This window comes from Mastomys coucha, unplaced genomic scaffold, assembly GCF_008632895.1.
Source record: "Mastomys coucha isolate ucsf_1 unplaced genomic scaffold, UCSF_Mcou_1 pScaffold12, whole genome shotgun sequence".
Taxonomy (NCBI): domain Eukaryota; kingdom Metazoa; phylum Chordata; class Mammalia; order Rodentia; family Muridae; genus Mastomys; species Mastomys coucha.
This window is the reverse complement of record NW_022196894.1, coordinates 43,230,076-43,257,977: the sequence shown is the minus strand read 5'-3', so window position 1 is coordinate 43,257,977 and position 27,902 is coordinate 43,230,076. Positions and strand designations below refer to the sequence as shown.

Here is a 27,902-nt window from a genome sequence, read left to right as displayed (position 1 = left end):
CTTTGTCCCAGCTCCAGGAACTCAATGCTCTGTTGGAGTGGTATTTTCTTGGAGTATGGCAAACCACACTGTAGTGTTAGATTTCACCCATTCACAGCGAAGAAGGAAAAGGAGGATAGTCTTGGGGAGAATGAAGGGAAATGCTAGGCAGGTGATTAATATATTGGAGACAGTGTCTCCGTTCTAAGGCATAGGGTGGACTATGCTTAGGAATAAGTTATGGCCAAAAGCAGACTAGTAAGCTCAGTCAAGATCTTAACATGGGGGCTGGAGAGATGGCTCAGTGGTTAAGAGCACTGACTGCTCTTCCAGAGGTCCTGAGTTGAATTCCCAGCAAGCAACCACATGGTGGCTCACAACCATCTGTAATGGGATCTGATGCCATCTTCTGGTGTGTCTGAAGAGAGTGACAATGTACTCATATACATTAAACAAACAAACAAACAAACAAACAAATAAATAAAAATTTAAAGACCTTAACATCGTAAGATGGTCTGCAAAGGTTTAAGGTCCATTAGGCCCTTGGGGAGGAAGCTCTACTCTGAAGCATTAGCAGTTCTAACTAACACAAGCAGGAAAAGTCCTATAAAGACAAAGCCTATGAAAATGTCCACCTAAGGAAAATCAGTTAAGCCAGTGCACATAAGGGTGTGCATCATAGGAAACTGCCAAAACAGAAGATGATGTGTGCACTTCAAAGTAGAGAAGGTAAAGCTTCTCTACTATGGGGCTATAGATAGTTTTGGGAGAAAGATCTTGAGGCCTCAACCCTAGGCAAAGAACTATAGGCAACTAAGGAATGCTGAGAGGGAGAGAAATAGTCTTCCAGCTGGAAGAACATGCACTTGATTATCCAATTGAAAATGGTCAATCCTGAAGATATATGCAAACAACTAACATTATACAGACTGAGTATGTATATACAACAACAAGAAAATGAGTCCAAGAATTTGAAAGACAACAAGGGAAAGGGGAATAATTTTTACATATCTATATACATGCACATATATATACATGTGATATATATATCACATATATACATATGTATATATAATATAAATATATGTGTATGTATAATATAAATACATACATATGCACATATATACATACACATATAAGTATAATGTATGTTATAAATAAATATATATAAATATAAAATCATTTCCCTTTCCCCTTCTGTCTTTCAAATTCTTTGCCCCTTTTTTCTTTAATTGTTGTTGCATATATATGTTTATATATACATAAATACATAATGTGCATGCTTGCTTTGGCAGCACATATACTAAAACTGGAATGATACAGAGAAGATTAGCATGGCCCCTGCACAAGGATGACATGCAAATTCATGAAGCGTTCCATGAATAAAAAAATAAATAAATAAATAATAAATACACAATGTGTATATATACATGTATTATATGTATATAATATATTATATATTTGTTATATGTAATATATTATATATAATGCATATAATACATTATTTGAAAGAGAACAAGGAAAGGGGAAATATATTTATTATAATCTGAAAAATATTTAATTGAAAAAAAGAAAATGCCAACTCATGCAACAATGAACTTAAGGAACATTACTTTAATAGCATATAAATATGTGCCAATACGTAAAAGGAATTAATAGAGAAGGGAGTCTCTATCTACTTTACCTCTGAGTCTCCAAAGTACCGGTCCCAGTGCCTAGCTTAGATCAAACTCAGTAGATGGAAAGATGCATTGCCAAAGGCTCAGTTCGATATGCATGGAGGCTTTACAAGGAAACCCACTCATCTGTACAAGTAGTCATGCTATGAAAAGAACTCAAAATAGGACAAAATACCTGATGACAAGAGCTGAGACCAGGGTCCTAGAGCAAGGACTTCACATAGGAGAATTTCTTGTATAAAGTGACTAATTAAATATCTGGGAAAGAGAAGAATATAGCAGTCAGTGAGACTCTCTTGTCTGGGAAAAAAAAAAGTCCAAAAGAAACACTTCACACAATGAAATGATGATGAATTTCCTATCATTCATAAAGTTGTTAATGCAGGCTATTCCATTTATCCTTTCAACTGGGAGCATTTTAGGTGGAAGGAAGATGCAAAGGAAGTGGAGTACAAAAAACCTTGGCAATTTGAAGGGTCTGAAAGGTTGGCGAGGAAGAGCCTGGTGTGCAAGGAGGAGACACAGCAGTATGAGGTCTGAGAGCATCTGTGTAGGGGCTAAGCTCCAGGTAGTAAGAAGTGGATCTCTAGGAGTCCATGGCACATCTAGTGGGAACTTTTAACCAATTTCATAATGCCTGTCAGACTGCTCGGGCCTGGAAACTTCATTAAATGTGATCCTCTTATCCAGGCAAATCAACAAGACCTTGATAATCCTCACAAGCATGCTTTTGAGATAGAAGGTACAAAAATATTTTTACATTTGTGACTAATTATAAAAACTAACAATGCTATAGTTGTCCCCTGAGAGGCTCTGCCAGAGCCTGACCAATTCCGATGTGGATGCTAACAGCCAACAATCGCACTGAGCATGGGGACCCCAATGGAAGAATTAAGGAAAAGACTAAAGGAGCTGAAGGGATTTGCAACCACATAGGAAAAATAATATCAATCAACCAGACTCCCCAGAACTCCCAGGGACTAAAGCACCAACCAAAGAGTATGCATGGACGGACCCATAGCTCCAGCTGCATCTGTAGCAGAGGATGGCCTTATCTGGCATCAATGGGAAGGGAGGTCCTTGGTCCTGTGGAGGTTTGATGACCCAGCGTAGGGGAATGCTAGAGTGGTGAGGCGGGAGCATCATCATAGAAGCAGGGGGGGGTGTGGGATCAGGGGTTTGCGGAGGGGAAATTGGGAAGGAGGATAACATTTCAAAATGTAAATAAATAAAATAACCAATAAAAAACCAAAAACAATGTTTTGTGCACAGGGTCAGGCAGAGTGTTGGTGTGGTTATGATTGTGACCTTTGGAGCCAGTGCTTGGGTTTGAGTCTTGTCTCTACTACTTCCTGGCTATGCTACCGGAGGAAAGCCACTCAAAATCTCTCCTTCACATCCTGTATTGTGCAAGCGTTGATATGAACAGCACCTTCTTCACAGGTTCCTGAAGTGTTGTGGGGAAGTAGTTGATCTCAAGTGTTCATGACAACACCAGGCACATCATGTGTTCAATATATGTTAGTGTTGGTTATTAGTAGTTTAGTCACCAAAAGCAAACTAAAAGTTGAAATAAGAATTTTGATACGTTTATCAGGTATGTATCTGTCCCAGGTCATTTAGTCTTTCAAACCAGACAGTCCTGTTCCTACTACCTTTGTCGAAGACTGTTATCACTGAAAGCCAGAGGCATTTCGGAAAACAAAGCTCTGTGATAACACTAGCCTAGACATTCAAGCTTTAAAACTCCACACCCTGAAAGAGGAAGGAAAAGTTCATTCCAGAAAGAATTGATGACACGTTCCAGGGAGGTGGAAGGACCAGCTTTTCTGACACTTGGGAGATAAGGGTTTTTTAAGTCCAAGAGAAGGAAAGACCTGACTGGTGTCTACAGCTGCAGCCAGGTACCAACTTGGATCCAAAGAAAGAACTCTGGATACTACTCGCAGCCATCGAGAATCAAACATAGGACCTGTACATACAGGTCTTGAGTTCCAAAAGAAGGCAGTGCAGTGTAACAGAGTGACACAGGCACTTGGAGAGATAATTCATGAATTTCCTTTGCCCAGTACAAGGAGAACCTAGGGTCGTTTCCAAGAGCACAGGAGAGCTGCAGTTGGCCTTTGAAGTAATAATTGTTAGAAGGATGGCCTTGGTGACTGAGAAAAGACACAGCCACCTTAGCAAATACAAGGTAGAAAAATGGTTGTAATGAAAGACGGGTAGCCCTATGCTATGCCTTGGTGTGCTGTAAACCCCCATAAGTTCCTGGATTGCAGATGCAGTGCCAGAATTAATAGAGTGTTGGGGTGCTTGGAAGCTGAATGGACAGAGAAGGTACTACTTTGACTGAAAGGGAGTTTCTAGCCCCAGTTGGAATGGCAACATGAAGTAAAAATGAAATTCAGTTCATGAAAGTTATACAGAGGAAATTTCTGTGTCTTACATTCCTTTAGTATAAAAATTTTAGAATTATGGCCACTGAGATGTCTCAGTGTGTTGAGGCCCCTGCTGCACAAGTTTGGTGACCCAAGTTCAGTCCCTAAGACTCACATAAAAGCGAGAGAACCACATCCACCAGGCTGTTCGCTGAACTTCACACATAAAGTGTGGTTTGCCACTCACCCATCAACATCACACATGCGTGCACACACAGACACACAAAAAGTTAGTTACAAACAAAAATATGAGAAAGCATACTTTAGGTCCAGTAAAACAGTTCTGAGGCAACCATAAAGCGTAGCTGATCTGAACACTCTGTCTCCTCAGTTTACATCTAGGCAATGCCCACAATAACATTTTCTTAAATAGTGCCAGGACATCTATCAGGGCAGAGGATTCCTGACCAAGTAAAGGAAAATAAAGCAATGAAGGGATAAACAAAGTTAATATTAGTACTGGCTTCTAAATATTTTCTTTTTTAAATTGGTTGCATTTTCAAGTGAGTTGGCCTCAGGAAAGCTCAGGACAGTAACATTTCTGAAAAAAAAAAAAATGTTTTCCTTTTGAGCTTTGTCCTTAACATTAACAGTAGCTGATTATTTCGGAAGGGTAACTGTCTGACATCTGTATTTTCTATATTTTTCTCTGTTATCATGAGGCAGTTTGACTCAGGGAGCCTATGTGTTCAAGACTTTGCTCTTGACAATGGTAGCTTTAAAAACAAGGCTCACATTACCAGGGCTACGAAAGAGCCACCCAGCAGCTTTCCTCATCCCACATCCTGAGCACTCTGTTATTTCTTCCATTTATAGCCTTGGTTTCTGTTTCCACAAAACTCTGGTGGGTAAACACTTGATTCCAGCGTTTCCTAACACAGGTAATATAAGGACATTTCCCTGACTCTGTCCAAATGCAACCTCTATTTCTGTCGTTTGCTTTCTGTCTTCAGGTATTCAGGAGACCTTTCTGCCATCTCTCCACCTACAGCCTGATTTGGGGCATGGCAGCAGTAGCGCTGAGCACAGCTCAAGGTAAAGATACTGGGTTCTTCCTCTGGAGAGCCTTTGGGGTGAAGGTTGGCCACGCCTGTGCCTATTAGGCTAGCCCACTCATCTGCATGAAGTACTTGAGCATGCTATCAGCCTTGGAACAGTGGGAGTTGTTCTTCCCGCTCACCACACTTTTGTTTTCAAAGTAGCAGAACAATTTGGCACTCGGAAGTGATTCCAGTAGATAAACTAGATTTAAGAAAAACAATCTCCTCCCTAGTAAAATATGATGTCAGATTTTCACCCAGAGAACTGGGGGAATATATTTGAAAAATAATTCCCTGGACTTAATTTTAAAGACCTGGGAATATTTAGAAGGCCACCCTTAAAATAGAGTTCATCTGTTTTTTACAAAAAGTAAAAGGTAAAAAAAAAAAAGAAAGAAAGAAAAGAAAAAAAGAAAAAAAAAGGTGCATCAGCTTACATTGTCTCCTGTACAATAACCCTGCTTGTTCCACAGTCTCTGAGTTTCCTAATTTTTCTTATAATTTCAAGGGAGGTTGCTGCTCACTGTCTGTTGGCTCTTTTCTGATCACTGTGATATGATGTCATTCATCATTAGCCTCTCTGAGAAAGATGCTACCAGTGAAGGGATGGCAGGCCTCACCCCACCCACAGCCGTGACACACTATGTCCATTACAGGATTTACTGACCAACTAGCAGATTCGAAAAGGATTCCAAACAAGCCCCAAAGAATCAGTAACTTTCCCACTATAGGATATGCTCTACAGTCAAGTATAGCCTACCACATGTCCAATACTAGTTTTAATCGCCTTTCCACTCTGCAATCTAAAAGCCACATTTTTTTTTTATTTCAAACACATTCTGCAAAATCTCCAAAGGTTTTCAGGGAAAACTTTTGATAAACCTCAGCTTTATCAATGGGACTCTGTTTTCCATAACTGCCCTTACCTTCAAGGAGTTCCTGTCATTAAACTCCCAGCTAGGTAACATGGTACCCAAGGTATACTGGCTGCTATGCTCTCTTTGTTCTCTGGTACTCCAGGGGAACGTTTGTGTGGCCTTTATTTCCTGCTTATACTTGTTAGTTCATCTGCTTGGTTACCCTTAAAGAAAAAAATTAGTGATTTTGTTCATCCAGATGTTGTCTATCATTTTATCATCTAGTTCCCTGCTGCTGTTGGATGTATGGAGGTGGAGATTGGGATGTAGGCATCTATTTGTCTTCGGTTTCTTTGGTTCCCAGTAAATGTAGTTGTGTTAACTCTTTCCATCAGAGAAATGCTTCGTTGAGCTTTATAGATACTGAGTGCATTGTGTGCTGGTTACCGTTTGGTTCTGGTAATTTATGAATCTTGTTATGAGTTCAGCTATAATTGGAATTTGAAAAGGGATTGGGGAATTTTGTTTTTTTTTTTTTTTTTTTTTTTTTTTTTGTATTGTGGAGAGTGTTCAGAAAGAGTAAATTTTAAGCTCAGTTTCAAGTTCAGTTTGGGGAAATATTTTGTTTCTTGAAAAGATTATACATTTTATGACTCAGTAGTATACAAATCTGAGTAATATATATCCATATATATAAACATATAATGGCCATGTAAATCTAGTGTATTCAAATTAAATATAAAAAACACCTATAAGCATATTTCAAATGTTTCTATATTATCATATTTAAATTTTTGCCTTAATGAGTTAAAGTTATGGAATTGAAGATTCTGAGAGACATATAGAAAACTCTCATATTTTCACTGTGGGTTTATAATTGCTATTGTAATTCATCGGTGTTTGCTTTCTGTATCTCAGGGTTAAGTTGTCAAGTACATGAGGTTTCATGGTTAATATGTTGTCTCACATTGGATTGCTCCCTCATCATTATTCTTTTGTTTTCCTTTCTGAAAAAAATGTTGCTGAGCTAGTGTTAAAATGCATAAGCATATCTGTTGAGTTTTTCTTTAATGCTTTGCCTATATATACCCCTTATATGTTACATTCTCAGGGAGTGCCGGAGCCTGGTCTTCTGGCCTACGAATTCTTCATTCAGTAACAGCCATCCTGCTAAGTTGAACAGTGTGTTGACACTTTGTATTTCCTGTTTTACAGACCTCTAATTTCTACCATTTAAAATGTCATTTTTTCACTCATCCATATTCATTCCAAAGTGCTTATTGATTTATGATGTCCAGATTCATCTGTTGTGAGTTCTTGGATATAGCATTTATTACTCCTCTTTCACTGTGTCCCTTTTCTCAAAGCATTGGTCCTTTGCTATTGGTTATTTGTTATTACATGGATGCTAATACACTAAGTCACCTGTAAACGTATAAGTCGCCTACATTGCAGAGAAGAAATCGTTGCCATGACATCTAATAAAAATAGAGCGTGTTGACAGTTGGGTACCAAAATCTTTTGAACATGCTAGGTATATCAAGTTTCCCAGAGCATTGTCCTGTTTATCACTCTCCTCATTTTCCAGAGCCTGGGCCCTCTGTGGTGTGTGTGTGTGTGTGTGTGTGTGTGTGTGTGTGTGTGTGTGTGTGTGTAGCACCTTCCTCATCTTTACTTAAACTGTTCACTCTGCCTGTTGCTCTTTGGCTCTTCTTTCCTGTTGGCTCACACATCACTAAGCATGAACTCAGCTAATGAACAGACTCCATCTGGCACTTTTCACATTCATTCTACTTATTCTCCAGCTCACAGGGATTCTTCACAATTTCTGGTTACCAAGCATTGTCTTGTAACTTGTACTCTGCCTCTGCTTTTCAAAGTCAAATGGACATATTTCTCTGCTAGCACATAGGCATGTACATACATTTTGTTTTCTTATTTGCCTTTTATTCTTTCCTATATTTGAGTTTCAGCATACATCTATTCATTACTAGGAGTCTCTTCTCTCTCTCTCTCTCTCTCTCTCTCTCTCTCTCTTTTCTCTCTCTCTCTCTCTCTCTCTCTCTCTCTCTGTGTGTGTGTGTGTGTGTGTGTGTGTGTGTGTGTGTGCGCGCGTGTGTAATAAGATTCTAAAATAGAATTTTTTTTTTTGGTTCCACAGTGGAAGTGGTGACCCAGGATGAAAGAAGAGGGCTGCACACAACTGCATCCTTACGATGTTCTCTAAAAACATCCCAGGAGCCCTTGATTGTGACATGGCAAAAAAAGAAAGCCGTAAGCCCAGAAAACATGGTCACTTACAGCAAAAGCCATGGGGTTGTAATCCAGCCTGCCTACAAAGACAAGATAAACGTCACTGAGCTGGGACTCTGGAACTCAAGCATCACCTTCTGGAACACAACATTGGATGATGAGGGTTGCTACATGTGTCTCTTCAACACGTTTGGTTCTAGGAAGGTGTCAGGAACAGCTTGCCTTACCCTCTATGGTGAGAATCTTTGCGAATACATTCTCCCTTTTTGTCAGAATTAGGATTTCCAGGAACATTGGATATGTGATTCTGGTGCCTGGATGTTTTGATTCATAAACATGAACAGGTTCGCTAGAAGGCTGTTGGGCTTTCATGCCTGCTGTCACTATTACTGCAGAATTCTGAGAGCTAATGTCACTGCACTAAGTTGTCTGAGCTGGAACTATCTTTTCTCTAGGGTCTTGCCATCACTAAAATTGAAGACAATGATGAGGGTGACACATTCTCCACAGCAGTGAATTCATTGCTAACTCTGCTTTTGAACAGAAAATGTGCAATATATATTATCTAGGGCCCTTTACAACTTCTGGAACTAGCAACAGAGGCAGAGTAGTCTAACCTGGAGCCAATATGATATCTTTCTTGTTTTAGTTCAAGGAAGCAGTTTCCAGATTTCTAAGGATACAGCCAGCAGAGGCTTTTCATAGCTGGCAGTGTAACAGGATATAAAGCATTCTTTAAACATCCTAGGCTTAGTGGTGCGATGAGAGTATTTCTTCTTTACTAACACATGACTGCAATGAAGCATTAGGAAATGGGACTGAGGATGGCTTTGTAACATCCAGTGTGATGTGGTGGTTTTAGGAGGGAGAAGACACACCTAGTGGAGGCATTACAGATATTGAAGCAAGGCTTTAAGCATGCTAAGAGAATTGGCCATGGGAAAGGAGAGATTTATTAGGTACAAGGATGTGGGAAATGAGATGGATGCCGGCATCTTCTACTTACTCTGTCTATGATGGACTTTCTCAATGGTAGGTCAGGCTTTCTTCCCAATTTTTACTTTTTCTCTTACTCTCTTTCTTCCTCTCCCCCATATCACTCTCTCTTGTTTTCTTTTCCATTTTTTTTTTTTTTGCTTCTCATTTCACATTTCATAATTTCTGCAATTTTTCTCTAGTTCTTTCCTTTCCTACTCGTTCTCCCTCCATCCCCCAAATGGGAAGTCCTCCCCTTTCTATCCAATCATACAACTTGCATCTAGGCCATTCTCTGATAACCCCATAGACTGTGGTACACAGTCTAATCACATAAATCATACTCGTTTTTCTTTACTTTTATCTCTCCCAGCACTTACTGATTCTTGGAATTTGAGCACCCTTCTACAGTTCCACTCCCTCAGCTTCTGCAATCTACCTGTCTCTTGAATCTACAGGCATAAACAAGCTTTCACTTACCACTGGCTTCTAATTAACTCATGAACTGCAAAGCCAGCTACAGAAAGATTAGTTTGTACTGGTTGGCAGAAATAAGGCCGACACTCCAAAACAAATAAAGTTGTTAGCTGGGGAGGCCTTTATAAAGAGAACAGGTTGAAACTAGTGGGGAAATTATATCCTTTTTTTTTCCTAAACATTTGTTCCAGCTTTGTCAGGTGATCCTTGTGGCCCTTCCAACAGTCACTCTCTGATTTTCTTATTTATGGTTTCTGAGTTCCAAGTCTGCATTTTGAGGTTTTCTAACTAGGCAATTTGGTGAGGGGGCGAGTCTCCTCTCTGTCTCATTCAGCTTTTTGGAAAAAATAAATGGATTTTTCTTTAAACAACAGGCTCTGGGACCTGTACCCTGCCTGTTGCTTCTGATAGGTAAAGAATGCTGTCAGATGACTTCTGAGAAACAGAGAACAGAAAAGATTGCTCACATGAAAGAAAAATGCAAAATAGGCTTACACTATACAGAGGAGAAAAATATCATTTCATATCTTATCTTCATGCTTCTATCTAAGTAGCCAACTATGATAGAGACAAGCTGCAGATAGGACAATCCTCATGCAAGGTTTGAACTCACTGGACGAGATTTAGAGGAAGGTGTGTCATTTTATATGAGTAGCTCCCATTGCCTTTCTGTGAGGAATTTCCCCTCATCCCTATAAAAAAATGCAGAACCCAGGAGATGCTTAACTGACGACAGGCCATGTGTTTTTTTCTTTTGTCGCAGTACAGCCCATAGTACACCTTCACTACAGCTATTTTGAAGACCACCTAAACATCACTTGCTCTGCGACTGCCCGTCCAGCCCCTGCCATCGCCTGGAAGGGTACTGGGACAGGAATTGATAATAGTACTGAGAGTCACTCCCATTCAAATGGGACTACGTCTGTCACCAGCATCCTCCGTGTCAAAGACCCCAAAACTCAGGTTGGGAAGGAAGTGATCTGCCAGGTTTTATACCTGGGGACTGTGATTGACTACAAACAGAGTCTAGACAAAGGTAAGAGAGGCTGGGCAAGGTAGATTGTGGTGTGTCTATGGTTATGCACAGGGAAGATGGTAATGTTCTTCAGACACTCTCAACTGCTTAGCAAAAGCCATAGTTAGAAAGAGCATGGGGCAAGGGCAGAAAGAGCTTGAGGAAGCAAATACAAGTTTTGCTGTAGTCTTCCCACCCACAGAGATGACATTCTAAGTAGATGCATAAAACAGTAGAGTATTGAACTCTGTGTTTTATATACATACACACACACACACACACACACACACACACAATGCACATGTACCTATAATTAACTTGGCTCTCTAATATGGTAAGAGATTAAACAATGAACACCAATTAAGAAAATACAATCACAGAAATCTAGTGTAGTGAACATTTGTATTTAGAATTCCTTTATGCAAAAAAATTATTGAATATAAGCATGAGGTTGAAAAAACAGTCAATATGAAAGTCAAGGCAATCTGCTCCACAATTTGGAGAAGGATAGCTCACAGAGTGGCCTTACTCCAGGCAATTCACATCCTTGGTGAGATGAGATGAGATGACATCAGGAGTTATCCATCACTCACAATAGCACATGATCTAAAATGTATAGATTGTGTCTTTCTAAGATTTCTTTTTCATATATTTGGACTACACAACAGCTAACTCAAGCTCTAGAAAATAAAATTAACAGAAAGAGTACATGGGAAACATATTGTTTACATACCTATGGTTGTTATACATCAACAGGGAAATATTTCCTAGGCAATGACAAAACTGTGTGTCCAGTAAGAAAGCCACAGTAGACCATGAAAGCACCCAAGGAAGGAGGTGGGGCTTTAGCTCAGTCTTGGGATTAGGAAGGTTTCCTGGAGAACCCCATCCATATCTGTGATTAAAAAACAAAATCTTTGGATGATCATCACTGAGAAAAGCCCATCAGAAGGCTCATCAGTCTTTTAAGAAAAACTGCATTACCATTTGTTTCTCTAGCTTCTCAGATGATTCCTTCCAAATGACTCTCTCTGGGACTCATGGATACATGGTCTGAGAATGGTATGTGGGTGACTATGGAGTGCTTGACTTCAAGCATGGCTTTCTCTCTAGTTTTGAAGCACTAGCTCTGGAAGTAGCACACAGTGATAAGCACCTAAAATAAAGGCAGACTCGTGCGAGCACTCTTCAAATAAATAAAACCAGGAAGAGTTGCCCATGCTACCTTCTTGTGCAGTGGCCTCATGGGAGTAGCTCCTACAAACGTGTCTAGCTGAGCTCCTTAAAACCTCAATGCTAGCTAGAAATTGGGTGTCTAGGTAAATTTTGGTCCAAAAGCCATGTGTGGTTCATTCGGACTTTCATGAAGAGAGCCTTGGGACCAGCCAAGGCCAAGAGCAAATGTCCCTGGAAAACGAGAACTTGAAGAGGTAAATAAGTTCTTTTCCAAGAATTCTGAATTTGACTTACATGATGTAACATGTTTTCTATTGTTTGCATGGCATTTATTTATTCTGTGACTATTTACTGATGATACAAAAGCCCCATAGGCAGCTGTAGAAACCATGGAAATGAGACCAATCTGAAGACTTTCTGTTCAGTTGAGCAAAGCCTGTTTCAGAGAAGGTGCTAGATGTTTCCTCTTCCTTTGACTTATCGACACCAAGGAGCCGGGCTTTAGCTGGGCTCCACGGAGCACTCCCGGGAAGAGATTTAGTAATAAACACATAGATTGAAAGATATGCAATGGAACAACGAATGAATTGCAGTGGTTGACATCATGGGATTCATGAATTTTTCCCCTTTCTAATTCCCAGTGTATTTCATTTTAAAGAACATGAGATTTGAAGGCAAAAAGATTTGACTAATCTTCTGCTTTTAAATTTTCTACACTGATGTTGAGTTCAGTTAGCATCCCCGGTTAGGAGTGGTTTCATTTAGTCTTATTAATAACATTTAACTCTTGGAATGTTTTCAGGATTAAATTAAGTGACATTGCAGGTATCTTATTATTATATGTAACTGCATGAATTATGCCGACTGTTACTAATATCTAATTGTTTTACAAACCCTATGAGGTCATGACTGTATATGTAACTACGTATTCACTTGAGGGTAATTTTAAAAAACTCTCAGTTCTTATAAAAAGACACTTTTTGCTTTTTTACTTTTTGCTTAGCAGGCTCCCCTTTCTCCTTCTCCCCTCTCTACACACAGGATTTTGGTTTTCAGTTCCACTGTTGCTAAGCATTGTTTCTCTGGTAATTCTTCTGGTCTTGATCTCCATCTTACTATACTGGAAACGTCACCGAAATCAGGAGCGGGGTGAGTCATCACAGGGGATGCAAAGAATGAAATAAGGTAAATATTCCTTTCTTTATAATAACTTGGGGTTTGTTTGAATATATAAATAAGGGGCAGCATTGGTATATCTATTGTTTATAAAATACATAAATGTTGATGGTGTTTAAGAAAAGCTACAAGCAGATGCCAGCAAGTGCTGGCTGACAGGAGCCTGATACAGCTGTCTCCTGAGAGGCTCTTACAGTGCCCAAATAATGCAGAAGTAGAGGCTCACAGCCATCCATTGGACTGAGTACAGGGTCCCCAGTGAAGGAGCTAGACTAGAGAAAGGACTAAAGGAGCTGAAGGGTTTGCAGCCCCTTAGAATGAACAACAATATGAACTAACTAGTACCCTCTGAGCTCCCAGGGACTAAACCACCAACCAAGGAGTACATATGGTGGGACTCATGGCTCCAGCAGCATGTGTATAGCAGAGGATGGCCTAATTGGTCATCAATGGGAGGAGAGGCCCTTGGCCCAATGTAGGGGAATGCCAGGGCCTAGAAGCAGGAGAGGGTGTGTTGTTGAGCAGGGGCAGGGGGGAGGGAACAGAGTTTTTTTTTCCTTCTTTCTTTTCTTTTTTTTTTCTTTTTTTCAGAGGGGAAACTAGGAAAACATATCATATCACATGTAAATAAAGAAAATATCTAATAATAAGAAAAAAGAAAAGCCACAAGCTCACTTTCTTACAAGAGGACATTTTGGCTTTTCATTTCCTAGTGTAGTAGTATTTTCCCTGTCCAATTAATTTAATTATTAATACAACAAGAAGTCTGTGATTGGACAGCGAAGAGTCAGGGAGCCGGAGACAGAGGAGACAGGAAGGAGGAGGAGAAAGATGGAGCAAGAGGAAGGTGATTCAGATTCCATGTGGCTTTAAATAGCCACACGTAGCTATCAGCATCATAAAGGATAGAATAATTGGGATAACTTGTCTAATCTAGGTGGGCAGTTTGTATCATTATCAACTGGTTCTGAAACTATTGTGTGGGCATCTTGTGAATTTAGAATTTATTGGTACATAAATCTGACTGGGTAATTATAAGCTTCAAGAGTTTTGTTTTACTGGGTTTCTGGAAGGTAGGACCTCCAACCACAGGGAATTGATGGCTGAGAAGGTGCTGGTGGCTATGAGACAAGCAAACCAGAGCTGTGAAGACTTCAATGTCCACTGTGAGGATAGCTTAGAGACAGAGAGGGGGAGAAAACCACCAGGTAGAAAGTAGCTGGGTGTAGTGTAGGAACTTGCCATTTCATTTTGATATTTCCTGCAACACCTAGGATATTTTAAAGGCTATTTCTTAAGTTAAGAGTAAGAACTCTTAGAAAGAAAACAGGAATATACTGATTGGATAATAGTCGGATATTGTGAAACCAAACAGAAAAATCTGGCACCCATGCAAGGACCTCTCCACCTGCTAATAAGTCCAGTCTTGTCTCCTTTTACATCAATCCATAGCCATCTGGCCAATTAAAAGACTGTGGCAGTGTCCAATACCATCTCATTAAATAGCACTTCCTGTGCTACACTCTCATGATTCTTCAAACACTCTCCACATACAAGTGATTCACACATGTAGTTGTTATTTCATAGTATTCTTCATGCCTTTCCAGGTTGAGAATTTCTCCTCATTCTCCACCACCAACATTTGCCACAGGATCATGTACATATTTATATATATAATATATTGCAATAATTATATATTGCTTGGTAATTTTTCATCTACTTAGTGAGTGAATAGATGGGGCTAGCATGAATAAGACATGTTCCAAATTTTCTTCCTCTCATTGTAACTCGGAACCTTATGAACATCAGCCATGTGTTAGACAATGTAAAGCATCAAAAAATAAGATTGCCATTAAAACAAGAGAAGTGAGCTGTATTTCAAGAAAGAAATGCATTTCTTTGCTTTCTGAAGCCTGTGCTCAAACCTATTAAGCACAAAGCTGGGATTTTTTTTTTTTTTTAATTCGAAATGGGAATTTCCTAGGGTGAAGGAGTAATGTGGGAGTTTCTTCCATCCCAGATAACTGACCTTTAGGGTCAGAGAAGGAAAAAAAAGTTGGTTTTAAATAATATTTTTGATTTTGATTTAAAAATTGCCCTCAAATTCTACCATATTTTCCTTTTCACTTTATGGTTCCTGGGCAGTTTTTCATGTCCTCACAACCTTTTGGATCACCTTATCTTGCTTAAAGCATTAATAAACACCAGGTTAATTCATATGAATTTACAAAATGAGCAATGAGCCTGCAATGTCCTTGCCCCCTTTTAGAAAGTAGATGAAAGGATTTGTTCTGTCTGCAAGGTTATAGATCAGAGCATCTCATAGTATATAAACATAAGCCATAGAACACCAAGCCCTCCCCCACAATATCAGAGGCAGAAATCTCTGATTCTATCTTATCCAAACATTTCTGGTTTTCCCTTAGGTAGTGTGAGCCCAGCAGGGAAGCCAGCTTCCATCCTGAAGGTCACAGTCAGTTCTTATAAGCAGGTTAGAACTACAAGACTGCTTTCCTGTCTCTCCCGACTCAGGAAAAAAAAATGTGGTTATGAGTTGCATTCACTGAAAATTGTTCTCTGTTGCATACAGAAATATTCAAAGTATTCAAATTCATTTCTTAATTAAGAGTTATATTTAAGCCCAAGATAAATTTCACTAAACAGGGATTTTACAAATAGTTCTTTGTTCATTTAGCAAGTCTTAGGTGTTCTGAGGAATAGAATTGCTAAATGTCAGAAAGGGGCAGTCAATGTCTATGCTAAACTTTCACCTCACTTAAAAAAAAAATTCCTGCTTCAGATGAACCTTGTGAATGCTTAGTTGCCATTTTGTTGGCAAATACTGGCATGACATATGGCCACATCAGTCAATTTCTCTGAATGTTCATATTCTGAGAAACTTGATTTCTGTTTTGGGATTTCAGAACTTTAGCAGCCATCGGATTTGATTCTGTGTACTTAAAGCTACTAAAACCAAGTGTCGATTATATGGAAAGCCTAATTGCTCAGAGCTAACGAAATACTGGTTCCCAAGGAACCAAATTTTAAGTATGCAGAACATTGTGAGAAACACAAAAAGTCAAAGAATATGGTAACACGTCTCTTTTTTTCATGCAACAGGTGCATACACAGCTCTTCACTTGCCTTCCATATTTCCCTTCTTTACTTCCATCCTCTTTCACTTTTTATTCCTCTCATTTTTTGAAGTAATAGAACTTTTAGATATGAAAGGAAATGCAGTCATGCAAAAGCAACATTAAGGTTCCAAAACCAGTGATCTAAAAACTTATGTTGTGAACATGAAAGAGGAAATGAGAAAGTGGAACTGAATGTGGGGTGTGTGTGTGTTAGTGTGTGTGGGGGTGTGTGGGGATGGGTGTAGGGGGGTGTAAGGGATGTGGGTATCTGGGTGAAAGCATGTGTGGATGTGGGTGTGGGGGTATGTGGGAGTGTTGGAGTGTATGCGTCGGGGTGGGTGTATAGGTATGTGGGTGTGGGTAGAAGTGTGGGTGCATGTGGGTGTGGGTGGGTGTGGGTAGAAGTGTGGGTGTGGGTGGGTGGAAGTGTGGGTGTGTGTGAGTTTGTGCATGTGGGTATGAGGTGCACACATGCACACATGCTGTGTGTGTGAGTATAAATGTGTGTGAATGTGTATTGTATATATGTATATATGTGTGTATGAATGTGTGTGAATGTGTGTATGTGTATGTCAGTGGGTGTGTATGTATGCACACATGCTGTGAATATGAGTATAAATGTGTGTAGGAATGTGTGAGTGTGTATGTTTATGTGTGTATATGAATTGTGTGCATGTGTGTGTGTGTGTGTGTGTGAATGTGCAAGTGTGTACTTCGCAAGTAGTTAAGAAGAAAGATAAATGACGTTTATACTAACTAAATCTAAACAGACTCATCTCCTTGGAGGGCTCAGTAGCCAATAGAAATGTGTTCAGTTATGTCAACGTTTGCTTGCTAATCCATTAAAGCAAAATTTTTTTTAGATCCTAATCACAATTCATGGTCCACAAAAGGGAAAACAGATTTAGTTTCGCCCAGAGGGACAATCTGTAATAACTGCTGTTGTCTTTGCATAGAGGTCAGCCTCCTGTAATTCCTCTTGTGATTCAGTACAGTGTAAGACATTGTCCTCTACTCTCTTTTCTGTTGTATCATGTGCTCTGCAAGAAGTTATGATAGCTATTAGGCACATCTACCCAACTCCTAGCAGGATCACAACAGTAATTTCCCTGGAGTCTACCCTTATAAGACTAAGAAGTCTTTCAGGAATATGCTTTGTTCCTTTCAGGAACAATACTTTGTTTTGTTTCCATGAATCAGTATTTTATTATTGAAATAGAAAGTGAGAAAGAACTCAAAGTTTCCTGGGGAAATTTTCTACCATACCAAACCATTTTTTTTTCTAGTAACAGTCAATGATGTCATAAGTTCATACCTTCTCCTTATAGGAGGCTGAGAATAATCTTGCATTTCACAACAATTACTCACCATTTATTATATAGTTCTCAGAAACAATGAATGAAATTTTGGGTCTGCTATGGAGGTATCACCGCATGTTAGAACTCTTTGTTTTGAGTAGCTAATTTATTTTCTTTGCTTTTGTTTGGTTGATTCAAGACTGGGTTGGAAACAAAAGAACACAGACACTCAAGTGGGACATATATTCTGGACTTCACTTCTTTTCCAAGTGCTGGATATTTCATATAAAAGATATTTTTCACCACATAATATTTATATTTATCTTGACTTCCCTTACTTCCTAGTAGCCTGAGCTATGAATGGGCTTTTGACAATACATAATGATTATATTAGTAATTTACTATTTTCTGTATAGGAGCAAACACTGATTGGTATTTTAAGCAAACTGTTATGTCAAGGAACAAAGATTTTCAGTGAATTTTGTGGTGATAAAATTCATCATTAGTTAGGAAGATAATCCAAAGAAGATTAGATCCAAAGCAATTAGAATCTTCCTTGTTAAACAATACTGCTAATGACCTCCAGATGAAAGGACTGGGTAAGTGGGAATCCCTACCCTATCCAGAATCATCATAATCTTAGGAAGGAATATGATGCCCTATATGAGTGAAGCAATGGGTAACCTTTAAAAAACTATTCAGGCTAGAGTTGCTTGGAAAAACTGTACTCCAAGCCTGTATGAAAAATAAAAAAAAAGCATTTTTTTTCATGTGTAAAAATACTACTCATCATTCCAAAATGGCGTGACAAAATCTGATCACCAATTTTTTGATCACCAGGCTCTCAAAGCCTAGGTTTTCTTGCATAGACCTATTCTTTGTTATTCTCCAAAACAAAATAATCTCAGCATAAAAGAACCAAATCCTGAGTTTCACTCCTTAGCAAGAACACCTCCAGGAGTGAATCCTCTCTATAGCAACTAGATGGCAGCTTAGCTCTCAAGTGGACATCTGGCTCCTTAGCTGTTTGACCATGGAGATTTTTTTAAAAGAGTCTGTCTGTTCACATTACCATCATTTATTACACAAATTAATAAAATAACAAGGATTAGAACATTTTTAAAAGATTTGTTTATTTATTTATTTTTATGTGTATGAGTACACTGTAGCTGTACAGATGGCTGCTCGCTCTGGCTCCTCTCGCTCCGGCCCAACTCTCTTCTGCCCAGCTCACTTCTGCATAATACACTGTAATACACTGTAGCTTTCTTCAGACACACCAGAAGAGGGTTTCAGATCTCACTACGGGTGGTTGTGAGCCACCATGTGGTTGCTGGGATCCAAACTCAGGGCCTTCGGAAGAGCAGTCAGTGCTCTTACCCGCTGAGCCATCTCACCAGCCCCAGATTAGAACATTTTTAAGCTGAATAATCCTCTAATATCATTGTTACTTTGAATTTTAGCTTATGTTCTTTCTGTCCTGTCTATTACCAGTTGTGTTCTTTGGAACTGCTATGCCCCCCACTGTTAGCATTCTGTCTAAACTCCACTGCACAGTTACCTGGCAATATCCAGATAGGCCTGACCCACTATAACAGGGGCTGCTTACCCCCTCCTCTCTCTCTCTTGCCTCTTGCTCTCTTGTTCCCTCTCTCTCCCCATTCTCTTACCCCCCCCTCCATGTGGTCACGGATGGCCTCTACTTCTCTACTCTCTCTCTCTCTCTCTCTCTCTCTCTCTATCTATCTCTATCTATCTATCTATCTATCTTTCTGCCTTTCTCTGCCTCTACTACCCTCTTAACTCCCCTCCCCATGTCCTGAATAAACTCTATTCTATACTATATCTATATCATTGTGTGTGGCTGGTCCCTCAGGGGGAAGGGATGCCTTGGCATGGGCCTGCTGTGGCACCCCCTTCCCCCATACCTCACCACACCCCTATAGAACATATCTTATATCTCCTTGTCTTTTTTATAAACACATCACAACACATCACTCACACTTTGAACCTTGGCTGAACAGATCCACACTTTTAGTCTTCATTATTAGAGAAGCCAACTTTATGTTATCTAAATTGGAAGAGGTTGAGTTACTTTACAAAATACGCAAACAGCTTAGCCAAGGAAGAGAAATACTATTGTTTCTTTATCAAATAATCAGAAACTTGGTGACTTACCACACAAAAATTCATTTTCCTATAATCCTTTGGGTCAGAAATCCAACATAGGAGTCATTGGTCTAAAATCATGGTGCCTTTAAAGATATATTCCTTTTTGCAAATTCTCAAAGAAAAATCAATGGCCTGTGTTTATCCAGGTGTTTCAGATTGACATCATTCCTTGTTTTTTTTGTTTGTTTCTTTGGGTTTTTTTTTGTTTTGTTTTTTGTTTTGTTTTTTGTTTTTTTTGTTTTGTTTTTCGTTTTGTTTTGTTTTGTTTTTTGTTTTTGTTTTTTTTTTACTTGTTTCCATATACAGAGGTAGTGATGACCATTTAGGTCATTCTCAAATTGAGTTTCTCACTAACTCTTCTTACCCTCATAAAGACATGTGTGCTTGCAGGCCCATCTATATCTCTAGGCTCTTAATTAAATCTCATAGATAAGCCCATCCGTCCACATAAGGTATTCCTTCCCACTTTCCTGAAATTAGGATGAGATGATATAAGACTATCTTGTTGTGCTACCACACAGGTGAAGGTGGGCTAGAGAAAGTAGAGAGACAGCTGTTACCTGGTCTTCAAGTATAAGCATCCATCCAATACTTATATTCCTTAGCTTCTCTTAGTCTAGGGACATGCTGTATCAAAAAGCGTCAAACCAGGCTGGGCGGTGGTGTCGCACACCTTTAATCCCAGCACTTGGGAGGCAGAGGCAGGCAGATTTCTGAGTTTGAGACCAGCCTGGTCTAGAGAGTGAGTTCCAGGACAGCCAGGGCCATACAGAGAAACCCTGTCTCGAAAAACAAAACAAACAAAAAAGCGTCAAACCACAGTCAGAGCCTCTGAACACATCACTATAGCTTTCTCATTCAAGCTTTGCCTCCTTCTAACAAAGCAAGACTTTACAATATTTTTCAAGATTATATTCTGTGTCTCAAGTCTCTAACACAAAAATGTAACTTCTGCTTTCTGTTCTTCATTAATCATCACTGACTGTAACATTACCAACATGGGTTCTTTTCAGTAGAACCCCTGCATCTTTCTACTCATACACTCATCACAGCAGCAACTGTTACTGACCTTGACCTGATAGCTTAGTCATAGGTAAGTCCATTTGGATTCTCTGTAAAACAAGGTAAAGTATTACACTTAGCACTGGACATCATGATTTCAGACAGGACCAAACTGCTCTTTCCAATCAATTATAACTTAATAAGACACAAGTTTCTAACTAGGCATGATAGTACATGCCTGTGATATCAACTGAGATGTTGAAACAAAGGAATTTCAAGTTTAAGATTAACCTGTGCTATGCAGTTAAAGACTGACTAAAGAGGGGGAAAATGGAGAGTTCTGAGTCTCTAATACTGAAAGAACAATATTATGAGGCCATTGTCAATATCAGGCACCTGGGTATTTTCCTCATCACTCTTTAAAATTCCTACTAATAAACCTCAATTGATGTCATCATCCCATGTACAATATAGTTCTATTTAAAAAAAACCCACAGGGCTAATAAATACTGTATTCTGGCATGCACATGAGCATACACACACATTTACACACACACACACACACACACACCTCAATATATCATGTAGACATATGTCCTCTTGGTGACTGTTTTCTTTCATAACCTTCAATACAATCTTCTATTTCACACCAGAGTATTATGGAAGCTTCTTTAGATCAGAGAGCACCATGATACAGCTTATTTCTCTTTTTTAGTAAACAAACTAGACAGAACTCACCATGATCAGTCAGTGCTCCCAAGTTGAAAAGTCTCTGTGGTCAATGGTTTTCAAAATTTATGACATTTATACAACAAAGAGAAAATGTTAGCCTTGCATTTTGTAAGTTTTCTAAAGATTATTTTTATTAAATATCATTGGGGCTTTTCATCTTCAAAGTGTGTGCATCCATTTCAACTTGATTATTTGTATTACTTTTTAGACTGACAAACATATCAACAACATACAATACAATGCTTTGAATATACGTACAAATTCTGCAATGTCTAAATCAAGCTAAGGAATATCACTTCTTCATTATATGTTAAACTTTTTTATGAGAACACTTACAAGTAATTTTTATACAAGTAATTTTTGTGTGCTTGATGACCTTGTTACTCTAGACCCCATGTGTTACAATAGTCTCTGGGAACTCATTCCTAACTGAAATTGTCTAACTGAAATTCCCCTCATCTTTCTACTGCTGCTTGAGATAATTCTACAGCTGTATTCTTGTCCTCAAGAAGTCAATATTTTAACTTTCTCTTTTAGCAAAAGAGATTATAAATGATCAACAGAATTGGCTATTTTCTGATTATTCATTTCTTTTATTAGCAACTATAATCACTTTTTTACTCATTCTGATAAAGTCCTATTTTTTTAAAACAAAAAGCTGGGTACCTTGGGACCCATGCTCCTTTCTCTGCCTTCAGAAATGAGGAGCAATTACTGTAATTATACAAATGTTATGAAGATTTTAAAAGAAATGCATGCAATTAGAAAAATGCTTTAAAAAGTCCAGCACCAACTTGCTTAGGGGATTGCCAGCAGAACTGCATTTGTCAAGTTATTTAGTACAAATGTTTTCATCGTTTATAATTTCAAGCTACCAGCAATTTGACCATTGGCCTTTGCCATTAAGGCTCCATTCACATCACTGAATCAGAGTAAGCATTCAGTAAGTGCCAGATTCTTTTGTTACTAAGTCTATGGTCCCTTGTGGTTTTATCAATGTGTATTTAAGCATTTGCACATATGATAAAAGGAGGAGAGTTCAAGGAGGTGAACAGGAAAAAAGACATGGGGATTACAGCAAGCAGGATTTGAGGGAACAGGACTCGGAAACTGTTTTGAACACAGGATAGGAGTAATTGGGAGGCAAAACACACAGTATTTATTTCAAAAGTAGGTTTAGAAGTTTAAAAGCAAGATACATTGAGAGGGGAGAAAAGACAGAAGGTATACATAACAAACACACACACACACACACACACACGCACACATATGCTGAAATGAGCTTAGGATGCCTAACATTGATTTATTGATATTTTAATGTAAATTGTTTCATTTTGAAGATGTGGAATTATTTTGGTTAAACTGAGTTGTTTTTGGGGTTGGTAGGAGGGCGAGGATGATGGGAAAGCTGGTTATTTAACACATGTATGTATTATAATATATATTATATATGACTTGTTATAAGACATTTATATTAGACAGAGAAACCATAGATGAACTAACTAAGGATGCTACGAAAAACTGAAAATGGCATTATGAGCAAACCATAGATAGCATACAATGAAAGGGAAAATTGGGAAGCAGGGCCACTTATTTAAGAAAAGTAGTCTGAGATCAGCTTCTCTGGATTGGCTAGACTAAGGACCTAGAAACAGAAAACAAGCCAGCCATGGAAGAGAGCAGAGGTAGTTGATCTCTAGCAAAAGAATTACAAATTTAAAATCTCAAAGAAAGAGAAACCATTAAGATTTTAGAACACCCCTACACATAGTACGTCTGAGAAAGTTTGCCCACCCAAAACCACCTTCTTCCTAATCTGCAGTCAAGTGTAGGTCCAGACTAAATGGATGGTATAATAACAACTTGACAGGGAGAGTTCATATCTCTTAAATATAATCATTTTTAAAAATCAATTACTACATAAATGCCTTCTCTCTTATTTTTTATTATTATAACCCGCTTGAATTAAAATATTGGACCATATTAAGGGAGAAGGTAGTGATTTCATGAGTCACTGATAGCTGATGTTGAAAATGTTGTCATCTAAAATATGCAGAACTCTGGAAGATCGAGTAAAATGACCTAAGAGGACACAAAATGGAAGGGAGGGACTGAGGTTAAATTCAAGGTCTGTTATCTCACTATCTACATTCCTTGTGGGGAAGCTGACATCCTCCCATTTTATATGCTAGGAAGTTAGTAACTCTTGAAAAACTTTCTGTCTACTTAGTGATTATGTCGGATGTCCACAAGTTCTGACCCAGGGGGAACAAAGCTGAGGGTTCTTCTTAGTTAGAATCTCTCTGATCATTTGGTATTCTTGATTATGTGCCTTTCTTTGTAGTCTTAGGTGATTCTCTAGTCCATTACTAGGTCAGAAGCATGTGATCCCAGCACTTCAGAGACCAAGCAAGTAGGGTCCTTGAACGAGATCATTGCCAGTTCAAAGCCATTCTGGGCTTCACAGTGAGTCAGTGAGTTTCAGGGAAGCCTCCTTGGTTACAGAGTGGAACTTTATATCCAAAAAGAAAAGAAGAGAAGGGAAGAGAAGAGAAGAGAAGAGAAGAGAAGAGAAGAGAAGAGAAGAGAAGAGAAGAGAAGAGAAGAGTAGAGTAGAGAAGAGAAGAGAAGAGAAGAGTAGAGAAGAGAAGAGAGGAGACAAAAAAGAAAGGAAAAGAAGGCAGACAGAAAGGGAGGGAGGGAAAAACTATACAATAAGAGATCTCTGTATTACTGTGTGTCTTAATTCTGTTAATTGCTTAAAGTATGTTGAGAAATTAGAAACGTCCAATGTTGACACACTTCTCTTTCTTTTCTTTATTCAGAGCTCTAGAGAAAGTATACAGAACCCTGAACGTGTTTCCCTGGTCTACTTGAATCTGATGTGAAAGAAAAGCAGGAGGGAAAAGGTCATTCTCCATGGGACCTAAAAAGAGCAAAAGACACAGAAGCAAGCTTGTGAGGGATTTGACTTTTTGCTGTTGTCCCAGGTCCTCGGTGTTTGCATTCCAAAAGGAAGTTGTGTGCCTCGGGTCTGTTGTGGGACTTGATTTTTGTAGAGCAATGCAGTGCCATGCTGTTAGAAAGGCACCAGACTTAGAATCACCAGTGCCAAGTCAGCTCTTAGACCGAGTAGGGCTCCCACCTGAGGGACAAATCGTTGTCAATTTAACCTCACAGAGCTTTCTGGTCCTTATACAAAGTAGAAAGGAGTGGGACCAGAAAATTTGCCATGTCTGAAATCTGATGGAGTTTTAGGAGGAAAACTGAGGAATGAGCAAAAGAAGAGAAGAGAAAACAGAAGGTTCCAAAGAGCTTCTGAGAGGACCTTTTGCCTTTCTGTTGGTGTCCCAACTCTGGTTTTGTTCTTAGGTCCACCAGTGTGTTTCCCTGTTGTTTGAGTATCTAGTCGACTACCTGCTACTGTTCTGCTGATTGTTGGCCTTGCTAGAATCCCTGATTCCCCTGCCGTTCTCTATGTGCTTCTATGAGGGTTACTATGATGAAAATAGAGCAGAATTTAGTGTGAAGTAACATTGGCAACCGTAACATGTCCACTTAACTTATTTTTATAGCACTTAGGCAATATTGTTAGTCTTAGTGAGTAGTTCACATCTTTACAAAAGCATGCTTTCCCTGTCCATTTGGCCCATGATATCACCCTCTTTGAGGCCATTCTGAATCCTGTCTCGTGTAACGATAATATATTATGAAAACAGATATGTTAAGAATTTCCTATACAGCAGTCAGTTGTATATGCTCTCTCTCTCCCCACCTAGCTTCTTTTTCTGTGACTTTATTTTTTATTTTAAGAGAAGTCAACTCTGGCATACAATTGCTTTGTTCTGAAGACATTGTGAACTATTCATTCTTAACCTTTTGACAAAACTAGTGAAGTTGTTTTTTGTATCTTTTTCTTCATCTGTCTTTATAGAGTGACCTAGGAATTCAAGTGTAAGTTGTTTTCATTGTTGAACTGGATATTTATATATATATACTTGGTATGCTTTTCACGTGTTATTTAATTCTGTATAATTTCCTATATTTGTATTAAAATACTGAGTGATTAAAAGTGTCAGCTAAATATTTGATGTGTGACATTCCCTTGAGAAATATAGAAATAAAGAATAACACTTGGATTGTTTTTTCCTCTATGTGAAATCTTCAGTTGACCTTTCTGCTTCCTCATGGGGTGGTATCTGATGTGTTCAATGAGAGCAACTGTAGGTAAGTGTCTTTTGATGTGTTTCTAGAGATATGGAGTTTCTTAGGTGTGCTCTCTTGGTTTTACCTTTAAATACCAGACCTCACAAAGGAGTAGCTTATATGGTTTCTGGTACCATAGTAATTAGCTCTCTGTCTTGCTCTGTTTCTGGAACCTGGGCTGAATCACTGCTGTGTCAGGCAAGAGTAGTAAAAGAAATACTTCTCCAACATGCTGTTCTTAGGACTCGCTCCTCTCATCATCCAAAGACATTATTGAGACCACAAAGAATTTCTCTGTAAAATTAATTATGAACCTTGATAGCTACCATATCTGAGAGGGAAACATAAAATTTTAAAAGGGAAATATATAAGCTCATGGAGTTGCCAGTGTTGTGAACACCACCTGTCAGAGTTTATGGTCAACTCCACAGCACACTAGCAAGAGATTGAGCTTTAAAGGGGCAAATAGTTCATTGGTGCTATTGGAAAAGTAATTTTCATTCAGCAGACACATTGAAATGGTCTTGGAACAAAACTAAAGGTGGGTAAATTGAAGGATAGGTAATGAAGCTTTGTGTGCCTTTCTCAAAGCAACTCCTACTTAGATAGCTATATCCACACAACCTAAGTTTTTGATCGTGCAACATCCCTCTATTGAGGTCATTGCGTTTCTTAGAGTTCATCTTCCAAGTAAAGACTTCAGAGAGCCCTAAATTAATTTTTTTCATTTTTCCCATAATTTACTTTTTTTTATTCACTTTACATCCCCATCACAGCTCCCTCTCTCCTCTCCTCCCAGTCCTATCCTTACAAATTCCCCGCTGCCCCTCCCATTCTCCCCAGAGAAGGTGGAGCCCCACCTTGGGTACTATCTCACCCTGAGACATCTAGTCCCAGCAGGACTAGGCACATCCTCCTCCACTGAAGCCCAACCAGGTAGTCCAGGTAGAGGAAGAGATCCAATGGCAGAGTATGGACACAGACAGTCCTTGCTCCACTTGTTAGAGGATCCACATGAAGACCAAGCTGCACATATGATACAAATGTATAAGGGGCCATGTTACAGCCCATGCATGCTCCTTGGTTCATGGCCCAGTCTCTGTGAGCTCCTATTGGCCCAGGTTAGTTGACTCTGTAGGTCTTTTTGTTGTGTCCTGGACCCCTCAGATTTGCTCAATTCTATTCCCCACTCTTTCACAAGTCACTCTGAGCTTCACTTGATGTTTGACTGAGAGTCTTTGCATCTGCCTACATCTGCTGCTGGATGAAGGCTCTCAGGAAACAATTATTCTAAATTCATGTCTTATAGCATATCTGTATACCATCAATAGTGTCAGAGATTGGCTCTCTCACATGGGATGGGTCTCAACATGGGACAGTCATTAGTTAGCTGTTTCTTCAGTCTCTGCTCCATCTTCATTTTTGCATATCTTGCGGCAAGACAAAATTTGGGTTGAAGGCTTTTGTGGATGTATTAATGGTCCCTCCCCTCCTCTGAAAATCCTTGTCTACAGAAGACATCCACTTCAGTCTCCAGATTCCTATCTGGTAAGATCCCCAGCTAAGGTCACCTGTCCCCAGCCTCCTGGAGAAGGGATAATACCTGGATTGATTCTTTTTGGTTCACTAATAGTTCAATTTACATTAGCATGTTGAATAGCTTATCAATTGCTTATCAGAATATTGAGGCACTTTAAGGCAGGTGTGTTTGATGGAGACATCAGGTATCAGGATTGGAGAGAAATAAAAAAGACAGAAAGAGGTAATTAAAAACATGCTCCCTTGTGTGAGAAGGCAGACAAACCAAACTTGGAGTCTTAATTTCTTTCTGCATGCTTCCTTCTACTACCTCACCTAGACCAGTTCTCCCACACTCATTCTGAAATTTCAACTATGAAGGCTCTTTTGTATGTTTATGAATTAGAAAGAATAGTTTGAACTTTGCACATTAAAGCAAAACTGGGAAAGTTGTAAAGTTTTTGGTTCACAATAGTTCAGTCACATACAACTCTGCTAAAATTTTAGAAAAATTCCACAGTAGTGGTAGCTCATTCAGAACCAAGGGGGAAACAAAGGAATTATTTGGTGCTGAGCTGAAATTGAAGATGAGGTCTGGTTATCTTACAACTTAGTCACTGACCTGGAGAGTGATTCACAATCATGAACACAAAGAGAACAAAATCCATATTATTACTAGACACTGTAGGCTTTCCCTTTACATATTGAGTTCCAGACCAGCCAGGACAATGCAGTACGCTTTTTCTCAAACAAATACATAGGCAAAGCAAAC

The 27,902-nt window shown here is 39.0% G+C and overlaps 1 protein-coding gene and 1 non-coding gene across 4 annotated transcripts in view; both read left to right on the top strand.

Moving 5' to 3' along the window:
• LOC116085954 (OX-2 membrane glycoprotein) overlaps nt 1-25,560 on the top strand; it is a 29,393-nt gene extending 3,833 nt beyond the window's left edge. Inside the window, exons 2-6 of one of the 3 annotated variants that reach the window (XM_031363998.1) lie at nt 5,050-5,131; nt 8,155-8,481; nt 10,462-10,734; nt 12,931-13,074; nt 24,232-25,560. In XM_031363998.1, the coding sequence (XP_031219858.1) occupies nt 5,050-5,131; nt 8,155-8,481; nt 10,462-10,734; nt 12,931-13,073 (825 nt within the window). In that variant the 3' untranslated portion in view covers nt 13,074; nt 24,232-25,560. The remainder of the gene's footprint in view (nt 1-5,049; nt 5,132-8,154; nt 8,482-10,461; nt 10,735-12,930; nt 13,075-24,231) is intronic. The other 2 variants (XM_031364000.1, XM_031363999.1) reach the window with 2 other exon arrangements.
• On the top strand, nt 1,263-1,365 carry LOC116086646. The gene has a single exon (XR_004117026.1). It is a non-coding gene; the product is annotated as a U6 spliceosomal RNA (small nuclear RNA).
• Nucleotides 25,561-27,902: the final 2,342 nt, after the last annotated feature.